Here is a 24,693-nt window from a genome sequence, read left to right on the forward strand (position 1 = left end):
GCCGCCACAGTTATACGGCGTCAGGTTGGCTCTATTGTGTGAATCGCCTTAGATGTACATCGGTTTGTGCAATAGATACAGTGGGCGCATGCACGGTAGCGGAAGTGCTCGAGCCAATGCATGTGGCCGACGGCCGCGATGTCCACCGGCCACCCGCGATCACTCCACAGAGAGCCAGAACAGGGATCTGTCAACATAAACAAACAGACTCCCGTTCTGTCAGGGGAGTGCAGAGTGATCGTGTGTTCTTAGTGATTAGGAACAGCGATCACTCTGTGCTCCCTGTCAGTCCACTCCCCCCCACAGTTAGGAACACCTCCTAGGGAACACATTTAACCCCTTGATTGCCCCCTAGTGATAACCCCTTCCCTGCCAGTGACATTTATACAGTAATCAGTGCATTTTTATAGCACCAATCGCTGTATAAATGTCACCGGTCCCAAAAGTGGCAAAAGTGTCCGCGCAAAGTTGCAGTCCCGCTAAAAAGTAATGATCATCGCCATTACTAGTAAAAAATAATAATAATAAAAATTTCATAAATCTATCCCTTATTTTGTAGATGTTCTAACGTTTGCACAAACCAATCAGTATACCCTTATTGTGATTTTTTTTTTACCAAAAATGTGTAGAGGAATACATATTTGCCTAAACTGATGAAGTAACTATTTTTTTTACATTTTTTGGGGGGGTATTACATGAAAAAGTAAAAAAATATATATATTTTTTTCAAAACTGCCTGTTTTTTTTGTTTATAGCGCAAAAAATGCAGAGATGATCAAATACCACCAAAAGAAAGCTCTGTTTGTACGGCACAGTAATGTATTGCAACAATTGGCCTGGTCATTAAGGGCTTAAATCCTTCTGGTAAGTGGTTAAACAAACATTTTTGCTGTACACATTGAAGAACTGCCATTACATAGCTCAGATGTTATCCCTGTTAAATCTTACATTAAAATACAGTGTTGCCCTGAATGGAACTTACAGAACTCGGCCATGTCTAGAGCTTCCACGGCATGAATTCCAGTGAGATGAGTGATGCGGCCTTGAATTCTTGTCCTTTGGAACCCATTTGTCTTCTCTACCCTTTCAATCATCTGCTGCTGACGATCAATCCAGTACAGGTGGTCTCCCAGAACAGTGAGCCCCATGGGCTGAAGGATGTTTGAATCTTCCAGAGTTATTCTATTAGCTCCTGTAAAATTCACCAAATAGAACTTGAGAAGGTCAATGGTGCAAAATATCCCTAGTTATTATTTAAGGACACTCAACTACCAAGATAATATCTAAGTATACAACATAAAAAAACTGGCCTGGCAAACTTGCATTTTAGTATTTTTTTACATACCAACTACATATTGATACATATGTAAAAAATATGGTCGCACATAATTTCTATGTGCACTCTTCAGTTTCATCATTTTATCCTCCTAAAAAAAGTCTTTAGTACTGGTCAAAAAACATAATAACCTGACATTTATATATTTAAATTACATTGAATCAGCAGTCACACTGAAAAAATAAATAAATAAATAAAACATTCATAAAAACCCCCCACAAAGTTGTGATAGGTTGGCACTCATCTCTGGATGGGGCAAAGATGGCTGCTGCCATCAAACTATAAAAATTTAAACACAAGCTATTTACATTTTTACTGTAGATGTACAGTAGGTGTGCTCAGCAAATCCTGTACCTACCTATCATATAGTGTATATCATATGTACCTACCATACACTAACAAACAAAAAGTGCCTGCTTAGCTTACTCTATGTACTGTACATTCAAATACGTCTGCCAGCACATCTCCTCATCTGTCAACAGGTTGAGAACAATGAACTCCCTAAGTAGATATCTTAATAGTAGTTCAATAGATCTATCCCACTTTTTCAAATGTGTGTATTTAACCACTTTCAGACCGGACCATTTTGCTGGTAAATGACCAGAGGTCTTTTTACACTTTGGCACTGCGCTGCTTTAACTGGTAATTGCGCGGTCATGCAATGTTGTACCCAAACAAAATTTGCGTCCTTTTCTTCCCACAAATAGAGCTTTCTTTTGATGGTATTTGATTGCCTCTGCGATTTTTATTTTTTGCGATATAAACGTAAAAAGACCGCAAATTTTGAAAAAAAATGATATTTTCTACTTTTTGTTATTAGAAAAATCCAATAAACTCAATTTTAGTCATACATTTAGGCCAAAATGTATTCAGCCACATGTCTTTGGTAAAAAAAAAGTCAATAATTGTATATTTATTGGTTTGCGCAAAAGTTGTCACATCTACAAACTAAGGTACGTTTTCTGGAATTTACGCAGCTTTTAGTTTACGACTGCCTATCTCATTTCTTGAGGTGCTAAAATGGCAGGGCAGTACAAAACCCCCCCAAATGACCCCATTTTGGAAAGTAGACCCCCTAAGGAAATTGATAAGAGGCATGTTGAGCCCATTGAATATTTTATTTTTTTGCCTCAAGCGATTGAATAATGACAAAAATTTTTTTTTTTTTTTTTACACAAAGTTGTCACTAAATGATATATTGCTCACACATGCTATGGGCGTATGTGAAATGACACCCCAAAATAAATTCTGCTGCTTCTCCTGAGTACGGGGATACCACATATGTGGGACTTTTTGGGAGCCTAGCCGCGTACGGGGCCCCGAAAACCAAGCACCGCCTTCAGGCTTTCTAAGGGCGTAAATTTTTGAGTTCACTTCTCACTACCTATTACAGTTTTGAAGGCCATAAAATGCCAAGATGGCACAAAACCCCCACAAATGACCCCATTTTAGAAAGTAGACACCCCAAGCTATTTGCTGAGAGGCATGTTGAGTTCATGGAATATTTTATATTTTGCCACAAGTTGCGGGAAAATTACAAACTTTTTTTTTTTTTTTTCACAAAGTTGTCACTAAATGATATATTGCTCACACATGCCATGGGCATATGTGAAATGACACCCCAAAATAAATTCTGCTGCTTCTCCTGAGTACGGGGATACCACATATGTGGGACTTTTTGGGAGCCTAGCCGCGTACGGGGCCCCGAAAACCAAGCACCGCCTTCAGGCTTTCTAAGGGCGTAAATTTTTGAGTTCACTTCTCACTACCTATTACAGTTTTGAAGGCCATAAAATGCCAAGATGGCACAAAACCCCCACAAATGACCCCATTTTAGAAAGTAGACACCCCAAGCTATTTGCTGAGAGGCATGTTGAGTTCATGGAATATTTTATATTTTGCCACAAGTTGCGGGAAAATTACAAACTTTTTTTTTTTTTTTTTTTTTTTCACAAAGTTGTCACTAAATGATATATTGCTCACACATGCCATGGGCATATGTGAAATGACACCCCAAAATAAATTCTGCTGCTTCTCCTGAGTACGGGGATACCACATATGTGGGACTTTTTGGGAGCCTAGCCGCGTACGGGGCCCCGAAAACCAAGCACCGCCTTCAGGCTTTCTAAGGGCGTTACAGTTTTGAAGGCCATAAAATGCCAAGATGGCACAAACCCCCCCCAAATGACCCCATTTTGGAAAGTAGACACCCCTAAATTTAGGGGTACACTAGTGAGACTAGGTAATAAATGGCGGGTGCCCTGAAACTATAAAAAAATAACTAACCAACCAGCGTCACCTGTAACAGTTATATGGTGATCACTGGTGAAAGGGTTAACTAGGGGGCAATCAGGGGGCTTTATGCGGTAGTATATGGGGGTCCCTGGCGCTATAAAAAGCTGCGGCGAACCTAAATACCTACCTGCCTAACTAGCGTCACCTGTGACACTAATACAGCGATCAGAAAAACGATCGCTTATTAGGCTGGGTTCACACTGGAGCGATGCGGGAACGCCACGAATGCGCGGCGGGTTCCCACATCGCATGCCTCCCGGCGGCAGTTCACACTGCCCTATGCGAACTGCTGGGAGTGTCAGTGAAATGTTACTGACACCCCAGATCAGTTCGCATATCGCAGTGCGATCTGCAAACTCGGATCGCATGGTGTGAACACCCATGCGATCCGATTCTGCTGCGGGCCAAAAAAAGGGTCCCGTGCGAATTTGCGGCGGTTGGGGCGGGTGCGGCGAATGGCTGAACTCGAATCGCACAGAGATCGGATGTGATTTGCACTGCAGTGCGGTGCGAATCACATCCGTTCTCAAACCGCTGCAATGTGAACCCAGCCTTAGTGACACTGGCGACGGGGGGTGATCACGGGGTTAAACCTTTATTGGGGGGGTTAGGGGGGTACCTTAGAACTAAAGGGGGCTAACCCTAACTGCCCTAACAGTTATTAGTCACAAATGACACCCGCCGGGTGATCAGGGGGTTAAACCTTTATTAGGTAATAAATGGCGGGTGCCCTGAAACTATAAAAAAATAACTAACCAACCAGCGTCACCTGTAACAGTTATATGGTGATCACAGGTGAAAGGGTTAACTAGGGGGCAATCAGGGGGCTTTATGCGGTAGTATATGGGGGTCCCTGGCGCTATAAAAAGCTGCGGCGAACCTAAATACCTACCTGCCTAACTAGCGTCACCTGTGACACTAATACGGCGATCAGAAAAATGATCGCTTATTAGGCTGGGTTCACACTGGAGCGATGCGGAAACGCCGCGAATCCGCGGCGGGTTCCCGCATCGCATGCCTCCCGGCGGCAGTTCACACTGCCCTATGCGAACTGCTGGGAGTGTCAGTGAAATGTTACTGACACCCCCAGATCAGTTCGCATATCGCAGTGCGATCTGCAAACTCGGATCGCATGGTGTGAACACCCATGCGATCCGATTCTGCTGCGGGCCAAAAAAAGGGTCCCGTGCGAATTTGCGGCGGGTGCGGCGGGTGTGGCGGGTGCGGCGAATGGCTGAACTCGAATCGCACAGAGATCGGATGTGATTTGCACTGCAGTGCGGTGCGAATCACATTCGTTCTCATAAACCGCTGCAATGTGAACCCAGCCTTAGTGACACTGGCGACGGGGGGTGATCACGGGGTTAAACCTTTATTGGGGGGGGTTAGGGGGGCACATTAGAACTAAAGGGGGCTAACTCTAACTGCCCTAACAGTTATTACAGTCACAAATGACACCAATGCAAAAAAAAAAAAAAAAAAATGACATTGGTGTCACTGTGACTGGGGGGCAGGGGTAATTGGGGGGGTGATCGGGGGGTAAAGGGGGGGTGTGAGTGTGCCTGGCATGTTCTACTGTGTGTGTAGAGTGTTGGTGCAACTTACTGATCCGCTCTCCTCCGTGTCGGAACGAAAAATACCGACACGGAGGAGAGAATACATCACTTCCTCTCCTGTGTTTACATTACAGGAGAGGAAGTGATGTCACCGGGGATTTCCATTCGTCGAGAGCGATCGCGAGGGGGTGGCCATGAATGAATGGCCGCCCCCTCATCCCGGATCGCTCTCGAAGGAATGCCGACCGCCGCAGGCACCGGGGGGGGGCCCGATCGGGCCCCCCACCCGCGGGCAGGCAGGGACTTATATATACGCCCATATGCCTGCCCGTGCCATTCTGCCGACGTATATCGTCGTGCGGCGGTCGGCAAGTGGTTAAAGGGTAACTCCATTTTCGTGGGGAAAAAAATAGCAAATAAAGAAAAAATAATATAGCGCATATAATTGGGGCACAAGTCATATAGTAATTGAATTTTATTAAAAATTACCTTTCCTTTTCAATCTACAGCTGCTGTAATTTTCTGAAAATGCAATGCAATATGGCTACCTGGATTTGTTCTGTACACAGAATGTGTACTGAACATACCCCAGAAACATCACTTACTGCTTTTGTGGTTGGCTCACCAATTTTCCCTGAAGTCTGCCTAAGATGCAAGTCAGATTCCATTTTTGGTGAGATACTCACAATAGGAACACATCTAGGGATGCAGGCCCAGCAAATTTCCTCATCAGTGCTCTGCAGCTGCACAGCTGATTGATAGTTTAATTGCAAACAGAACTCCACATACATACAACTCACACTTCAAATAAATAAAAATCACCTTTAAAGTGCTATGGTGCTGAGGGGTGATAGTCACCTGTGGTCCGGTTCTGCAGCCTCGGTTTCACGGCGTTCCCCCTGTCCTATGCCAGCTCTGCAACACTTCTTGTTACCTCTCTCGTCAGCCGGGGAGGAGCTTGATCGGCTGACAAGAGAGGTACCAGGAAGTGTTGCAGAGCTGGCCCAGGACAGGGGGAACGCCATGAAACCAGGGCTGCAGAGCCGGACCACAGATGACTATCACCCCTCAGCACTATAGCACTTCAAAGGCGATTTTTATTTATTTGAAATGTGAGTTGTATGTTTGTGGATTTCTGTTTGCAATTAAAACTTTTTAAACGTTATTACGCTATTGGATGCCTCTGTAATTTTCCGCATGTTATGTATATGAGGAGAGTCTCTGAACATACCAGGAGAAAATAGTGGCCTCTGAGCTGGGTTATTATCGAGAGGAGAAAGTGACCTGTGTTCCATATCAGTGTCCCATAAACCTGCATAGCATAAAGGAAGCAAAGGCTTATTTTTTAAGCTCCTAAGGTGAGGGTATACCTGGTGGGGGTTGTGTGCACACTGCATGAAGATACAGTTATCACATGGTTGATGTTAATATGGTCTCTTGCCATTTAGTTTAAATACCTCATCAATGACTAATTATAATTCATGGAGCATGAGCACTTTATTTTTATATATATGGACTGCTGTCGTTTGGTTTAAAATACCTCATTGAGGACTGAGTGCAATTCATGGGGCACGGGCACTTTATTTATATACTCCTTTTCCCTGCAGCTGAAAAACACCCCCACAGCATGATGCTGCTACCACCATGCTTCACTGTTGGGACTGTATTGGACAGGTGATGAGCAGTGCCTGGTTTTCTCCACACATACGTTTTACACATTTATGCTATATTTAGTCTTTTACTGGATATAGACATTTGTATAGCATTTATTTTATTTTATACATATTAGCACTGTACAGTGTGTGATATATATTGTATTATCAAATTTTGCGGAAGTATGGGAAGCGCGGACAGTTGATTATAGTTACATCCTTTTTGTGTAAATGTAGCTTTAGTGTGGCAGCTTACAAGGTTTCACCCATTGGTTTCTTATAATAATAGAAGACACACACTGTTCAACCAACTGTAAGGTCAAGTAAACCCAAACTACATATCTTTTATAAAAGATCTTATACAAAAATACCTAAATCACTGTCTTCATACTGAATGCAACAAATTCCATAATTTAATAAAGCTCAGTGCAGTTAAGTTGCCAGTACATTACATGCAGTTAGTAAACGTATTTCCTTGCATGACTGGAGTTGTATAGAACTGCATTCTTTAGGCTACATTCACGTCCTGCATGAGAAGTGTGGTGTGTCTAAGGTGTAGTGCAACCTGGATTTTTTCCTTTTAACAAAATTGTATTAAGGATATATAAAGTTATATTATGGGCCCAAGGGCTTCATTTACAATTACATTGTATGGGAAAAAAGTCAGCAAAAGTTTAAATACATTAAACAGGATTTAACAAGTAAATGCTATATTGTAACACTATAGTACAGTGCATTATTGCAAAGAAAATTACAGATATATACGGTCAAGCATGGAGCGAAGTCTTAAGATATTGACTGAAAACAGAAAAGCAAGATGAAGGTCTACAAGTATAGTTCATGATAGTGAGAACTGTGGGTGCTGGGCATAAGAAAGGAGAAAACAAGAGATAGAGAAATGCCGCGTACACACGACCAGACTTTTCAACATCAAAAGTCTGACGGAATGATTCTGGCAGACTATTCGATCGTGTGTGGGCTGCAGCGGACTTTTGATTTGCAAAAGTCTGACAGACTTTAGAAATGGAACATGTTTCAAATTTTTCTGCCAGAACTCCGCCGGACCCAGTTCCTACCGAGAAATCCGCTCGTGTGTGTGCTAGTCCGACAGACAAAAAACGATGCGAGGGCAGCTATTGGCTACTGGCTATGAACTTCCTTATTCTAGTCCGGTCGTACGTCATCACATTCGAATCCGTCGGACTTTGGTGTGATTGTGTGTGGCCAAGTCTGTTCATTCGGAAAGTCCGTCAGAACTCTGTCAGAACTCTGTCGAAAGTCTGCCGGACTTAAGTCCTGTCGTGTGTACGCGGTAAAAGAGAAAAAAAAAGAAGAGGAAAGGGGAGGGAAGAAAATGAAAATGGAAAGAGGGAATAAAAGAGAGACAGGTTAATGGTTTTCATAGGGTTGAGAATGAAATGGACATTTTTAATATTGGGAAAGTTGAAAACACATTTTGCAGAGAAGATATGGAAGAATACAAGTTAAACACTGAAACTAGAAATCTATAGCTGAACATGAAACCCAAGTTTCCTCTCTTGCTAAAATCTGTGCATACCAAATATACAATGTCATATATAGAATGCTTTTGCTACATGTCAAGATGTTTTCCACTGCCACAAGGGGTCCTTAATGAATCCTGCTTAATTACTACAGCCTGTGGGGCTGTCATCACTTACATGTGATTTAGAAAAATCATTTTTATAAAAATGCTAACTTCAATTGCCAAATAATGGTTGTTTTTCTTTATAAAACAATAATAATAAAAAAAAGGGCAAAAATGCATGCATTTGTTTTCGAATACAAGAATGCAAGATACACCCCAGGGAACATTCTTTATTTTCATTCACAGCTTTTTGCGTTTAAGTATGTGTCAAGTTGCATTAACTGGGAACGTGCAAACATTAAAATAACTTAAAACTCACTCTCCGATCCCTATAAATCCATTACTGCAGCGCATGAAATTATTGTAAAGTTTGGGAATGCATCCTATTATAAAATTAATGAAAACAAATCATGCATATTAGGCATAGGTATAGACGGACATCTTAAAGCAAAAATTCAAAGAGATCTTCCATATCCATGGTCTACAGATTCTATAAAGTACCTGGGCACGAATTTAACTCCTACTACCCAGTTATTTCAGGCAAATTTTCCCCCTTTATTAGATATGCTTCAGTCAGACATAATTAGGCTCCAGAAACATTATATATCATGGCACGGACGCTTGGCAGCGTATAAAATGCTTCTACTTCCCAAATTGACGTATCTCTTCAGGGCTCTACCAATCCACATACCCACCCCCTTTTTTAAGGCTCTCCAGAGACAAATGTAAGCATTTATTTGGGCGGGGAAAAGAGCCAGATTTTCTTCTGCCATGCAGGGTAAAAAGAAACATACGGGCGGATTAGGTGTTCCCATACTACAGGACCATGCCACAGCGGTGGTTCTGGTTCAGCTACGTGGTTGGTTTTCCACCATAGAACCGAAGCCTTGGTGCCAATTGGAACAGGCTTGGATACACCCTAAGTCACTCCGCTCCCTTCTAATTGCTTATAACTTTGAGCAATTTAAGTTTATTAGTGACCACCCTACCATTCAGGCTTCTCTCCAAGCCTGGAGAGGTCTGCTTGCATCACACCACGCCGCAGAACCCTTCACCTCGGTTCCTATCCCCATAGACTCTCTTCTTTGGTTAATTCCAAACATGTCTCTGTCCATTTGGCGAAGAGGAGGGATAATAAACATTCAGGACCTTCTAGAGGGTAACCACATTATGCCCTTTCAGGTACTCCAAAACAAATTTAATATACCCCAAACTGAATTTTTGACATATCGTCAAATTGTGTCTTGGTTCCAAAAAGAGAGGCGATCTAGCACTAAGTTTATTACAACTGTATGGGATTTCTTTTACTCACCCAACCCTAAACTTAAGGGAATCTCATTAACGTATGATCTACTCAATGCAAAGTCATCTTTTTATCGATTCGGTCACTTGGAGAGATGGGAGACAGATCTAGGACAGAAATTTACTGATCGACAATGGTTACTAGCTTTTAGAAATAATGCCAGATTCTCGAGATGTTCGAACTATGAGGAACTGGCTGCGAAGATAACAGCCAGATGGCACCTTATAATAGCTAAAGTTTCAGACGAGAAGTCTAGTTGGTGCTGGAGGGTGTGTGGCCAGGTGGAGACGCTGCTACATATGTGGTGGAGGTGTCCGCATTTGCGGAGCTTCTGGAACGAGGTGTTTAAACGAATGGCCCGGGTCACAGGCGTCCTGACCAGACCTTCCCCGGAAAAGGCACTGTTGAGTATTGGTATGTCAGAGTACCCGATACCCATGAGAACTATAGCTATGCACATCGTATTTGCAGCCAGGTCCTTGATTGTGTATAAGTGGAAATCAAGGGATACACCCAACATCTCAGAACTGATAATGAAGGTGAATATTATCTCAGAATATGAGAAAATTCTAGCATTTAGAGATGGATCCGGAAAGAAATACATAAATAACTGGTCTACATGGAATTCCTCTTTAGGGAAAAAAGCATGAATGGTACACACCTGTGATGGATCATTTATATTCCGTTTCTGTGCCCTCAAATCCCAAACTCTCTGCTCCCTTTCTTCCCCCTTTCTCTTTCACTCTTCTATATAGACAAAACTGATGTCTTTCTTACCTGTTTAACATCTTTGTTACTAAACTTCAGCTGATAAAGGTTCAAAGAGGTTCTATATACATTCAGGTTGAAGTGCAGATTACGATATGTGGCACAGACTTTACAGATACCAATATGATCAAGGTGAACGGGATTTCCGTAATGTGAAATATACAGTTAATGTGTTTGCAAAATGCTCAGTTTGAAAAGTGATGTGTTCTTACGCATCTGTAACCTGGATTGTTCATGTATATGTACTTTTTCCTTTTTATATTTTCAATAAAAACTATTTGATTAAAATAACTTAAAACTAAAAATAACTAAATATTTTAAGTCATTTTCCTATAGATTTTTATATTTGACATTACTAGGAGTACCAATTACAATGCACATCTAGCTTACGCCATCAATAATGTAACTTTGAAGCAAAGGGGACATATTTAACTTGCCAACTTCCTTCAAAAAAATAGTATTTCCATGCAGCGTGAACCGAATGACTGCCGCAGCATGGATCTGAATTCCTGGGAGGCCGTCATATGACGGTGCATGCTCCCTGCGCGCACCCTACAGGGACAGGATGACTGGCTGCAATGACCGCTGTGATCACCGAGTCACTGAGACTCGGGTGATCACCGTCCCGGCCCCCGGAAAAAAAGCAGATCACCGGCTTATCGGTCTCAAAAAGGAAGAGGCAATTATGCCTCATTTATACCATCTATCAATGCCCACAAGTGCCACCTATCAATGTCCACCAGTGGTGCCAATCAGTGCCACCTAGAAATGCTGCCTATCAGTGTAACCGATCAGTGCCCATCACTGTCACCTATTGGTGCCCATCTGTGCCGACTCTTCAGCGTATATCAATGATGGCCAAAAATTACCAGTTTTAAATTTTAAAAACAAAATGATAAAATAAATAAATACATTTTTTTTTATTTTTTAAATTCGGTCTTTTTACATGAAAAAAAAAAAGAATAAATATTGCACAGGTGATCAAATACCACCAAAAGAAAGCTCTATTTGGGGGGGAAAAATTATACAAATTTCATTTGGGCACAGTGCTGTATGACCGTGCAATTGTCATTCAAAGTGCATCAGCGCTGAAAGCTGAAAATTTGTCTGGATAGGAGGGGGGTTTAAGTGCCCGGTAAGCAAGTGGCTAAAGTGACAACACATAAAAACCTATATAAAAATGCTAGCACACTGTAACTGTACATGCATGGAAAAAGCTCAACAAGCAAAAACATTGCACACATCATTTCCTGTATTTTGCCAGTGTTTCTTATTAACACAGGAATTTATCAAATTTAGTGGTCTTTACCCAATTCTACATTTTAGTTTCCCCTCCCTTTTATTTTCTTTCCCTGTCACTACCACATAGAAATAGTAAATTTTCTCAGCAAATGACTACGTTGGATTAAACAGAACTATGTATCACCACATGTTCCAACTTAGTCAGTATTACAAGTGGCCAATACCCAGTAAATTGAGGGTTCTTACACTAGTCACATTTAAAAATACTTTTAATTTCAAAATCGTCGAACTACAAGGCCTGTATTTACCAAGTACCACAAAAATACATTTTCTTTAAATGAATATATAACTGTATTCTTTACTTCTTTTTATCTAACTGGAGTTCTGCTTCAAATCCATTCATTTATCAACTAAAGGCTAGTGGAGTCACAAATCTGCACCCTGATTTTACCAGCCAAAGTAAAAAAAGTATTAGTATAAGCTGTAAAACAATAATTTATAAAAAGTGGTAAAAATTTTTTTAAAGGCTTATGCCTTGTACACACGGTTGGACATTCCGTCCACAAAATCCATCTGATTTTTTTCTGCCGGATTTTGTCCGAAACTTTTGTTGCATACACACTGTCGGACAAAGTTGTCGGAAAATCTGATCATTCGGAATGAGGTGACATACGTTGCGTACGACGGGACTACGTAGAGGCTAGTAGCCAATAGCGTAGGGTCTCGTAATTTAATCTGAGCATGCGTGGCACTTTGTCTGTCGGAATTCTCTACAAATGATCGGAAAAAGTCTGATCAGATTTTGTTGTTGGAAAATTTTAGATCCAGCTCTCAAACTTTTTCCGTCGGAATTTCTGACGGAAAAAATTCGATAGAGCCCACACCACAGATAGAATAAAATTCGGATAGAGCCCACATCAGATTTTCCAACAACATAATCCGATCGGACCTTTTCCATCGGAATTTCCAACCGTGTGTACAGGGCGTTAGAAACCTGAAGACTTGGCCCTTGGAAATAACTAGGGATTTAGAAGTAAGGAAAGCTTTAGGATGTATAGCCGATATCCAGGTGCTCCCATCAAAGACAAACATTGACTTGACTGGATCATAGCAAGAGCTAGTTTGTGGTCAAGCAGGGATACCGTAGAATTGGGGAATTCAGAAAAAGTTTTATTGGTGAAATGCAACCTTTTTTGCATAAGTTAACATGTGGGCAAATACAACTAGGCTTCATCAACAGCCCCCAACATGTTTACTGAAACTTAGTTTTGTTACTAAAGCTAACTGGTGACAAAGATGGTAGTGCCAATACTAAAAGATTAGTATACTATTAGAAAAAGAAAAAAAAGAGTACCATCATTAGCATGTGTGGTATACTGAGCTCCAACTGTACCATTATAAGTATTAAAACCTTGAAGTTCTTACATGTCTTCAAATGAGGAGTCAGAAATAAGTTTGTCTAAAGTTATAGAAGTGTGCATATGCGTATGTTTCAGACCCCATGTGAATTCTTACCAGTTAGATCACTGCTCTCAATACGTTTCAAATCTGCATCCACCCAAAAAAGTTTTCCAAGCTTGTTGTCAACAACCAAAGCAACTGGTCTAATAAGGCCAGTGGTGAAGAGTACTTCTCTCTCTGTGCCATCTAGGGCAGAACGCTCAATCCTTGCAGTCCTCTCTTGAAGGTTTGTAAAGTACATGTACCTGTAACAAAAATAAAAAAAACACACACCTTTCAGGCACATTGAAAAAACAACTTCTGCAATATTTATTTTGCTGTGCAATACATTTAGATTCATGTCAATTTAAATAGGTGCATTCTGACATTTTTGTTCTCAAACCATTTCTCAAGCCCTTACTATGATATGCGGATTGCTTCCTAAAGATCGATTCCAAGCAAAAGGCAAAATTAATCAAGCAGCAACTAGGCGTGCTAAAATAAAACATTTGCCTGTTTAACTTAAATTCTAACTAAAGACAATACATTTAATACTTTTTTTTTTGTTTAGCTTTGGATAGAGTGGAGAGGGAGAGGCGCACCCATTTAGGAGATTCACCCGCTCTATTTGTTCTGTTTACCATTATAAATTAAAGTGAAAGTAAAACAAAATCCCAAATTTTGGGTTGTCCTCAGAAGTGTAATAGAAGGGAAATCTTCCAAAGTTCTGGTGAGCTGGGGGTCACCAAAAAATTCCTTTAATTTGCAGGGATCTCCTCTCACTTCCTGTTTGTTGTTGGGATAGGAAGTGAAAGGAAATCACTGAAATGGGACACAGATGGTGGAAAAAAAATAAAAAAATCAGATTTAAAGCAGAGTTAGACTCTGCAATTAACCCCCACCCCCCTTCATAGTAACTATATCAGTCTGGTTACATTCTCACACTGTTCTAGGCATCATAAAATAATCTGTACATGAAGCTCATTATTCTATCTATCTAGTCGTTACAGCGGTGTTAAACCTAAAAACAAATTGTATTATAGTGCAGCTTACCAATTCTGAGATATGGTGTCTGCATTAATTTTCTTTTCCAGTCATGTTAACCTGGCTATCCTGTCAGTAAGTCTGTTATTTTTTTCAACTTCCTTTAACAGACCTAACTTTCCTGCAAATGTGGCAAATAGAGCGTTGAAACATTCCATTTATAGGAGAAGTTCACCTTTGGAACATGCTAAAAGTTTCACCTGTTCTTAGGGTATAAAATGTAACATGTTCCAGAATCTGCACCTTTTATCCCCGAACCCCCCCCCCCCCCCCCCCCCAGTTTGACAACAGCAGGGCCTGCCCCCGCGGTAACAATTTGATAACAGTGTGGCTGTGCAGGGCCTTGTCATTCATTCTTTCACAGTTTTCATGGAATATATAGGTACACGTGTATATTAGGAAAAAACTTAATAGGATACAGTTAAAACCATTATATACAAACACAGTAAAAACATATGATTGAGTGACCTCAAGGACTCTCATAACACCTCTAATACATATACAGTGGGGACAGAAAGTATTCAGACCCTCTTACATTTTTCACTCTTTGTTATATTGCAGCCATTTGCTAAAATTGTTTAAGTACATTTTTTTCCTCATTAATGTACACACAGCACCACATATTGACAGAAAAACACAGAATGGTTGACATTTTTTCAGATTTATTAAAAAAGAAAAACTGAAATATCACATGGTCCTAAGTATTCAGACCCTTTGCTCAGTATTTAGTAGAAGCACCCTTTGACCTAATACAGCCATGAGTCTTTTTGGGAAACATGCAACAAGTTTTTCACACCTGGATTTGGGGATCCTCTGCCATTCCTCCTTTGCAGATCCTCTCCAGTTCTGTCAGGTTGGATGGTAAACATTGGTGGACAGCCATTTTTAGGTCTCTCCAGAGATGCTCAATTGGGTTTAAGTCAGGGTTCTGGCTGGACCATTCAAGAACAGTAACAGGGATGTTGTGAAGCCACTCCTTTGTTATTTTAGCTGTGTGCTTAGGGTCATTGTCTTGTTGGAAGGTAAACCTTCGGCCCAGTCTGAGGTACTGAGCACTCCGTAGAATGTTTTTGTCCAGGATATGCCTGTACTTGGCCGCATTCATCTTTCCCTCGAGTGCAACCAGTCATCCTGTCCCTGCAGCTGAAAAACACCCCCACAGCATGATGCTGCCACCACTATGCTTCACTGTTGGGACGTATTGGGTGATAGGTGATGAGCAGTGCCTGGTTTTCTCCACACATATCGCTAGAATAAAGGCCAAAAAGTTCTATCTCGGTCTCATCAGACCATAGAATCTTATTTCTCACCATCTTGGAGTCCTTCAGGTGTTTTTTTCGCAAACTCCATGCAGGCTTTCATGTGTCTTGCACTGAGGAGAGGCTTCCGTCAGGCCACTCTGCCATAAAGCCCCGACTGGTGGAGGGCTGCAGTGATGGTTGACTTTCTACAATTTTCTCCCATCTCTCGACTGCATCTCTGGAGCTCAGCCACAGTGATCTTTGGGTTCTTCTTTACCTCTCTCACAAAGGCTCTTCTCCCCCGATAGCTCAGTTTGGCCGGACAGCCAGCTCTAGGAAGGGTTCTGGTCATCCCAAACGTCTTCCATTTAAGGATTACGGAGGCCACTGTGCTCATAGGAACCTTAAGTGCAGCAGAATTTTTTTTTGTAACCTGTGCCTTGCCACAATTCTGTCTCTGAGCTTTTCAGGCAGTTCCTTTGACCTCATGACACGCACTGTGAGCTGTAAGGTCTTATATAGGCAGGTATGTGGCTTTTCTAATCAAGTCCAATCAGTATAATCAAACACAGCTGGACTCAAATGAAGGTGTAGAAATAACTCAAGGATGATCAGAAGAAATGGACAGTACCTGAGTTAAATATATGAGTGTCACACCAATGGTTGTTTGGATGCGTGAAGAGGTTGAGTCGTGTTTGGAGGTCGCTCAGAAAATCGATCTACATGTTACGCGCATTGGTCTGCTTCTTTAGGAGCTTGCATATCTAATAGACATGTAGGAAGGTAATATAAGAATACATCAAAATACGTTGGCACACTGTTACTTGTGTATCCACAGTAATACCCTGTGATGATACACGTAGTTCATGTTTTTTTGCTTTCACAGTTTTCTGTGAGGGAATATACTACAAGCACCTTCAGCCATTGTGGCTGACAGCTTGCAGATCTCAATGAAGGGTGCCGGTGAGCTCTCCCAAAGTTCATTGCTCTTCCTGTTCTCAAGTAACTGCCAGCCTGCAATACCGAGAGTCTGCAGGAGCCTGACATTGCACCCGCGATCAGCAATGCTCTGCAGGCTCCTTAGAGTTTTTTTTTTTTTTTTTAAATGCACAAAAAAATTTGCATTTATTAACTTTTTTCAAGAGGTGAACTTAGCTTTTAACACTGACAGAGGTGCTTACAACAGTTGGCTTTTAATCATCTATGCAAAATTTTTATCCTAAAATAAAAAATAAAATTGTTGTTGCAACTGCTTAAAAAGTAGTAGCAGGAGTGCAGCTTTAATTTGTTAGTCAAGTCCATCTAAATCTGCTCGTGCATCCAACACACCCTTTCCCAAAATTGACCCTACTGTTGTCCAAAAGGTGTCTTTGTTGCTCCTACATTCACAGTGAAGACACCCTAATGCCACGTACACACGATCGAATTGTCCGGAGGAATTGGCCCGGCAAAGGATCCGGCGGACTGTATAACGAACGGACTTGGCCACACACGGACGATCTGAAAGTCCGGCGATTTCTAACGCGATGACGTACAGCGCGTACGACGGGACTAGAAAAAGGATGTTCAATAGCCAGTAGCCAATAGCTTCCTTCTCGTACTTGCTTCAGAGCATGCGTCATTCTTAGTCTGCCGGACTAGAACACTGACGAATGGATTGTCCGCTGAAAGCCAAGTCCGGCAGACAAATTTTGAGTCAAAACTACTTTCTAAGTCCGCCAGACTTTACGATGAAATAGTCTGCTGGAACCCACACACGATCGAATTGTCCGGCGGACCTATCGTGTGTACGCAGCATTAGATAGGAAGTGTGTTACTGGCTGGGACATCAGGTGATAATAAGGGGGAAAAAAATCCCCCCAAAAAATAATAATAAAGCAGAGACTGATAGGCAAGGTTTTTATGACAGAAGAGAGCCTATCAGTGTTTTTCTTTATTGTTTAAATTTAATTCTGTTTTAAGGACATCTAGTGGGTCTTGTTTGTCATACTTCCAAGTATGAAAATGGTGTGTCAATTAGAACATTTAGACACACAAACCTATAATATTTTTACCTATGATCCTGTAAAGAGACACAGAAAACCTGAACTCTTGATACTACTTGGGTTAAGAGTAATTGTCTCAAAAGCTGCAAGGTTTCTAGTCCAAGCTTCCTTGACTTGATCAGTTAGTATGAGGTCTAGGGAGGCTGCTAGAAAAAAAATGAATCCTCTAAGTTTTAAAGCTCTGCTTTAAGGTTCAGTTCACATCAGAAGGCACGCGTTCCTTGTGTGTTTTCTCCACTTAGGTGGCGCTTTCCTCCTTTTCTCTTGCACTTTCTACAATAACTCCTTGCAGCAGACCCACATTAAAGTCATCCTGTTGGCATGAAAATAATTCACAATTTTTGAATTTTACTTTCACCTCTTATAACAGCAACAGTAGTGGAGCAAAGCTATAATGAACTGATTAATGCCATACCAAATATACCTAAAAGGTGACCAGGAGTTTGAGTGCATCGATTTGTATCTTGTGTTAGGACTCCTATACTCAGCTGATATTCACTTTCTGCTGCTCACACATTTTATGGTTTAAAACTGCCAGCAGCTGTTATAACTGCTGTGATGACATCACTTCACAGCACTCAAATGAAATTAATGTGGTACTGTATGTCTTTGCGGGCCCCATTGCCAAATCTCAACTGGAGCCCCATGGGGATATTGAGCTATGCCACTGGCAGGGTCAAGGGTTCAAGAAAACTATGACCAGTCTCTGATTATATAGAGACAAAACTGGCTTCATGTTGTATGTTGCCACAGGTCAGGTTACTTTGAAAAATTCCAAGTTATGCAGGAATGTGTGTGGAGTAGACAAACATTGGCTCACAGTACCCTGAGTTTTAATGGATTCAGACCTCAGTCTCAGCAACACAGACTGCACTGGCAACAAACATTCACATTTATTTTTACATGATGAGGTTATGGGTTGACTACAGTGTTGAAATTCCCTTGTGTAGTACAGTGCTGATATCTCATCATTTGCAAAACATACGTGATGATGTCTTGAACCACTGTTAGTGGAGCCAACATCAAATTTGGGATTTTTAAAATATACCCAATAAAGAAAATTCAGCAACTTAACCACTTTCAGACCGGACCATTTTGCTGGTAAATGACCAGAGGTCTTTTTACACTTTGGCACTGCGCTGCTTTAACTGGTAATTGCGCGGTCATGCAATGTTGTACCCAAACAAAATTTGCGTCCTTTTCTTCCCACAAATAGAGCTTTCTTTTGATGGTATTTGATTGCCTCTGCGATTTTTATTTTTTGCGATATAAACGTAAAAAGACCGCAAATTTTGAAAAAAAATGATATTTTCTACTTTTTGTTATTAGAAAAATCCAATAAACTCTATTTTAGTCATACATTTAGGCCAAAATGTATTCAGCCACATGTCTTTGGTAAAAAAAAAGTCAATAATTGTATATTTATAGTTTTTCGTAAAAGTTGTCACATCTACAAACTAAGGTACGTTTTCTGGAATTTACGCAGCTTTTAGTTTACGACTGCCTATCTCATTTCTTGAGGTGCTAAAATGGCAGGGCAGTACAAAACCCCCCCAAATGACCCCATTTTGGAAAGTAGACCCCCTAAGGAAATTGATAAGAGGCATGTTGAGCCCATTGAATATTTTATTTTTTTGCCTCAAGCGATTGAATAATGACAAAAAAAAAAATTTTTTTTTTTTTTTACACAAAGTTGTCACTAAATGATATATTGCTCACACATGCTATGGGCGTATGTGAAATGACACCCCAAAATAAATTCTGCTGCTTCTCCTGAGTATGGGGATACCACATATGTGGGACTTTTTGGGAGCCTAGCCGCGTACGGGGCCCCGAAAACCAAGCACCGCCTTCAGGCTTTCTAAGGGCGTAAATTTTTGAGTTCACTTCTCACTACCTATTACAGTTTTGAAGGCCATAAAATGCCAAGATGGCACAAAACCCCCACAAATGACCCCATTTTAGAAAGTAGACACCCCAAGCTATTTGCTGAGAGGCATGTTGAGTTCATGGAATATTTTATATTTTGCCACAAGTTGCGGGAAAATTACAAACTTTTTTTTTTTTTTTTTTTTTTTTAACAAAGTTGTCACTAAATGATATATTGCTCATGCATGCCATGGGCATATGTGAAATGACACCCCAAAATAAATTCTGCTGCTTCTCCTGAGTACGGGGATACCACATATGTGGGACTTTTTGGGAGCCTAGCCACGTACGGGGCCCCGAAAACCAAGCACCGCCTTCAGGCTTTCTAAGGGCGTAAATTTTTGAGTTCACTTCTCACTACCTATTACAGTTTTGAAGGCCATAAAATGCCAAGATGGCACAAAACCCCCACAAATGACCCCATTTTAGAAAGTAGACACCCCAAGCTATTTGCTGAGAGGCATGTTGAGTCCATGGAATATTTTATATTTTGCCACAAGTTGCGGGAAAATTACAAACTTTTTTTTTTTTTTTTCACAAAGTTGTCACTAAATGATATATTGCTCACGCATGCCATGGGCATATGTGAAATGACACCCCAAAATAAATTCTGCTGCTTCTCCTGAGTATGGGGATACCACATATGTGGGACTTTTTGGGAGCCTAGCCGCGTACGGGGCCCCGAAAACCAAGCACCGCCTTCAGGCTTTCTAAGGGTGTTACAGTTTTGAAGGCCATAAAATGCCAAGATGGCACAAACCCCCCCCAAATGACCCCATTTTGGAAAGTAGACACCCCTAAATTTAGGGGTACACTAGTGAGACTAGGTAATAAATGGCGGGTGCCCTGAAACTATAAAAAAATAACTAACCAACCAGCGTCACCTGTAACAGTTATATGGTGATCACTGGTGAAAGGGTTAACTAGGGGGCAATTAGGGGGCTTGTGGCTATGCGGTAGTATATGGGGGTCCCTGACGCTATAAAAAGCTGCAGCGAACCTAAATACCTACCTGCCTAACTAGCGTCACCTGTGACACTAATACAGCGATCAGAAAAACGATCGCTTATTAGGCTGGGTTCACACTGGAGCGATGCGGGAACGCCACGAATGCGCGGCGGGTTCCCGCATCGCATGCCTCCCGGCGGCAGTTCACACTGCCCTATGCGAACTGCTGGGAGTGTCAGTGAAATGTTACTGACACCCCCAGATCAGTTCGCATATCGCAGTGCGATCTGCAAACTCGGATCGCATGGTGTGAACACCCATGCGATCCGATTCTGCTGCGGGCCAAAAAAAGGGTCCCGTGCGAATTTGCGGCGGGTGCGGCGAATGGCTGAACTCGAATCGCACAGAGATCGGATGTGATTTGCACTGCAGTGCGGTGCGAATCACATCCGTTCTCATAAACCGCTGCAATGTGAACCCAGCCTTAGTGACACTGGCGACGGGGGGTGATCACGGGGTTAAACCTTTATTGGGGGGGTTAGGGGGGTACCTTAGAACTAAAGGGGGCTAACCCTAACTGCCCTAACAGTTATTAGTCACAAATGACACCCGCCGGGTGATCAGGGGGTTAAACCTTTATTAGGTAATAAATGGCGGGTGCCCTGAAACTATAAAAAAATAACTAACCAACCAGCGTCACCTGTAACAGTTATATGGTGATCACTGGTGAAAGGGTTAACTAGGGGGCAATCAGGGGGCTTTATGCGGTAGTATATGGGGGTCCCTGGCGCTATAAAAAGCTGCGGCGAACCTAAATACCTACCTGCCTAACTAGCGTCACCTGTGACACTAATACGGCGATCAGAAAAATGATCGCTTATTAGGCTGGGTTCACACTGGAGCGATGCGGAAACGCCGCGAATCCGCGGCGGGTTCCCGCATCGCATGCCTCCCGGCGGCAGTTCACACTGCCCTATGCAAACTGCTGGGAGTGTCAGTGAAATGTTACTGACACCCCCAGATCAGTTCGCATATCGCAGTGCGATCTGCAAACTCGGATCGCATGGTGTGAACACCCATGCGATCCGATTCTGCTGCGGGCCAAAAAAAGGGTCCCGTGCGAATTTGCGGCGGGTGCGGCGAATGGCTGAACTCGAATCGCACAGAGATCGGATGTGATTTGCACTGCAGTGCGGTGCGAATCACATCCGTTCTCATAAACCGCTGCAATGTGAACCCAGCCTTAGTGACACTGGCGACGGGGGGTGATCACGGGGTTAAACCTTTATTGGGGGGGTTAGGGGGGTACCTTAGAACTAAAGGGGGCTAACCCTAACTGCCCTAACAGTTATTAGTCACAAATGACACCCGCCGGGTGATCAGGGGGTTAAACCTTTATTAGGTAATAAATGGCGGGTGCCCTGAAACTATAAAAAAATAACTAACCAACCAGCGTCACCTGTAACAGTTATATGGTGATCACTGGTGAAAGGGTTAACTAGGGGGCAATCAGGGGGCTTTATGCGGTAGTATATGGGGGTCCCTGGCGCTATAAAAAGCTGCGGCGAACCTAAATACCTACCTGCCTAACTAGCGTCACCTGTGACACTAATACGGCGATCAGAAAAATGATCGCTTATTAGGCTGGGTTCACACTGGAGCGATGCGGAAACGCCGCGAATCCGCGGCGGGTTCCCGCATCGCATGCCTCCCGGCGGCAGTTCACACTGCCCTATGCGAACTGCTGGGAGTGTCAGTGAAATGTTACTGACACCCCCAGATCAGTTCGCATATCGCAGTGCGATCTGCAAACTCGGATCGCATGGTGTGAACACCCATGCGATCCGATTCTGCTGCGGGCCAAAAAAAGGGTCCCGTGCGAATTTGCGGCGGGTGCGGCGGGTGTGGCGAATGGCTGAACTCGAATCGCACAGAGATCGGATGTGATTTGCACTGCAGTGCGGTGCGAATCACATTCGTTCTCATAAACCGCTGCAATGTGAACCCAGCCTTAGTGACACTGGCGACAGGGGGTGATCACGGGGTTAAACCTTTATTGGGGGGGTTAGGGGGGTACATTAGAACTAAAGGGGGCTAACTCTAACTGCCCTAACAGTTATTACAGTCACAAATGACACCAATGCAAAAAAAAAAAAAAAAAAAAAATGACATTGGTGTCACTGTGACTGGGGGGCAGGGGTAATTGGGGGGGTGATCGGGGGGTAAAGGGGGGTGTGAGTGTGCCTGGCATGTTCTACTGTGTGTGTAGAGTGTTGGTGCAACTTACTGATCCGCTCTCCTCCGTGTCGGAACGAAAAATACCGACAAGGAGGAGAGAATACATCACTTCCTCTCCTGTGTTTACATTACAGGAGAGGAAGTGATGTCACCGGGGATTTCTATTCGTCGGGAGCGATCGCGAGGGGGTGGCCATGAATGAATGGCCGTCCCCTCGTCCGGGATCGCTCCCGAACGAATACCGACCGCCGCAGGCACCGGGCGGGGGCCCGATCGGGCCCCCGACCCGCGGGAGGCAAGGGACGTACATGTATGTCCTTATGCCTGCCCGTGCCATTGTACCGACGTACATCGGCGTGCGGCGGTCGGCAACTGGTTAATAAGGATATACAGGACCGTGCAAAAGATTTAGGCAGAAGTGAAGACATACTTTAACGTCAGAATGCTTTCATAAATATATATTTAAATTGTTTATTTTTATCATCTTACAAGATGCAAAGTGAGCGAACAGAAGGAAAATCAAAATCAAATCAATATTTGGTGCAACGTTTGGCTTCAAACCAGTATCAATTCTTCTAGGGACACTTGTACACCACCACAGATCTTCTTCAAATCCTTTTGTCTCTGTATGTAAGTATCTGCCTGTACTTTTGCCTTTATTTCTCAGCATTGAGGAAAGCATTGATAGGGCAAAATTGAGGACTGTAGACGCAGTGATAGGCAAAGGAAACAATCCAGCAGATAAAAGACACATTAAGCTTACTTCCCTTCAACATCACCAGCAGTGCTATCAGCACAGAACTGAAGGAAACCAGTGAGACCCAGGTAAACCTATTTACTGTCCGAAGAAGTATGGCCAGAAGTTGTCTTCATGGAAGAATTGCATCCAAAAAGCCATACCTCTGACGTGGAAAAAAGGCAAAGTTACTCAACTATGCACAAAAACATAGGAACTAGGCAGCAGAAATATGGCAGCAGGTGCTCTGGACTGATTACCACCATTACTAGTATAGAGTCTGCACAGATCAGTATCTTGATCATGAGTTTGGTTTTTAACCAAACACACGTAGCAGAATACATATCGGCCTAAATTTATGTAGAAATTTGATTTTATTGGACATGTTTTATAACGAAGTATAAAATATTGCTTTTTTTCCCCCAAATTTTCGGTCTTTTTTATATAATAATATATATTCATAAGAAAAAAAAAACAGCGGTGATCAATTACCACCAAAAAAAGCTCTACTTGTGTGAAAAAAATGTAAACTTCATTTGGGTACAGTGTTGCATGACCAAGCAATTGGCATTTAAAATAACAGTGCTGAACAGCAAAAGCTGTCCTGGTCATAAAGGGTGTAAAACCTTCCAGTGGTCAAGTGGTTAATTTACAGCATTCGTTCATACCTGGAATGTCCCTGATCAGCTTCATGGTCTAAGAAACCGGAAGTGTTATGAAAGCTTTTTAAAGGAAGGCCAATTGTTTGTACAAAAGTCATATGTGCAATAATTTTTTTTAACTTACAATGGCAGTGACAATAAAAATGACAAAGATATTTAAATTTTTTTCAGAACAAATGCCAATTTAAAGTAACATTAAAGGTTTTAAAAGATTTAAAAAAAGGTTTAAAAAAATGAAAATAAACATGTTATACCTTCTTGCTCTGTGCAGTGGTTTTGCACAGCGCAGCCCCGATCCTCCTCTTCTTAGATACCCTGTTGGCGCTCCTGGCTCCTCCCCCTTGACCAGTGCCCCCAATAACAAGCCGTTTGCTATGGGGGCACTGGTGCATGCTCGCTTCTGAATTTAAACATAGAGTGCATATAAAAGGTCTACACACCCGTTAAAATGTCAGGTTTCTGTGATGTAAAAAGATGAGACAAAGATAAATCATTTCAGAACTTTTTTCAACTTTAGGCTGGGTTCACACTAGAACACTCAGCGGCTCACAGCAGGTGTCTGTGGCATCTCCATTCACTGTTTCAGGTCCGATTTCAGCCCGAAAAGATGCTCAGGGCTCCTGTGCAATTTGCATAGAGAGCCGGTCACAAT

The 24,693-nt window shown here is 42.2% G+C and overlaps 1 protein-coding gene across 2 annotated transcripts in view; it reads right to left on the reverse strand.

Moving 5' to 3' along the window:
* Window positions 1-24,693, reverse strand: part of LRP5 (LDL receptor related protein 5) — a 287,294-nt gene that overhangs the window by 39,452 nt on the left and 223,149 nt on the right. For both annotated transcript variants that reach the window (XM_077455906.1, XM_077455902.1), the window contains exons 15-16: window positions 13,274-13,464; window positions 983-1,192 (exon numbers count right to left, since the gene is read on the reverse strand). In XM_077455906.1, the coding sequence (XP_077312032.1) occupies window positions 983-1,192; window positions 13,274-13,464 (401 nt within the window). The remainder of the gene's footprint in view (window positions 1-982; window positions 1,193-13,273; window positions 13,465-24,693) is intronic.

This window comes from Lithobates pipiens, unplaced genomic scaffold (genome assembly GCF_037356315.1).
Source record: "Lithobates pipiens isolate NorthernLeopardFrog02 unplaced genomic scaffold, aLitPip1_a1.2 Scaffold_10, whole genome shotgun sequence".
Lineage (NCBI taxonomy): Eukaryota > Metazoa > Chordata > Amphibia > Anura > Ranidae > Lithobates > Lithobates pipiens.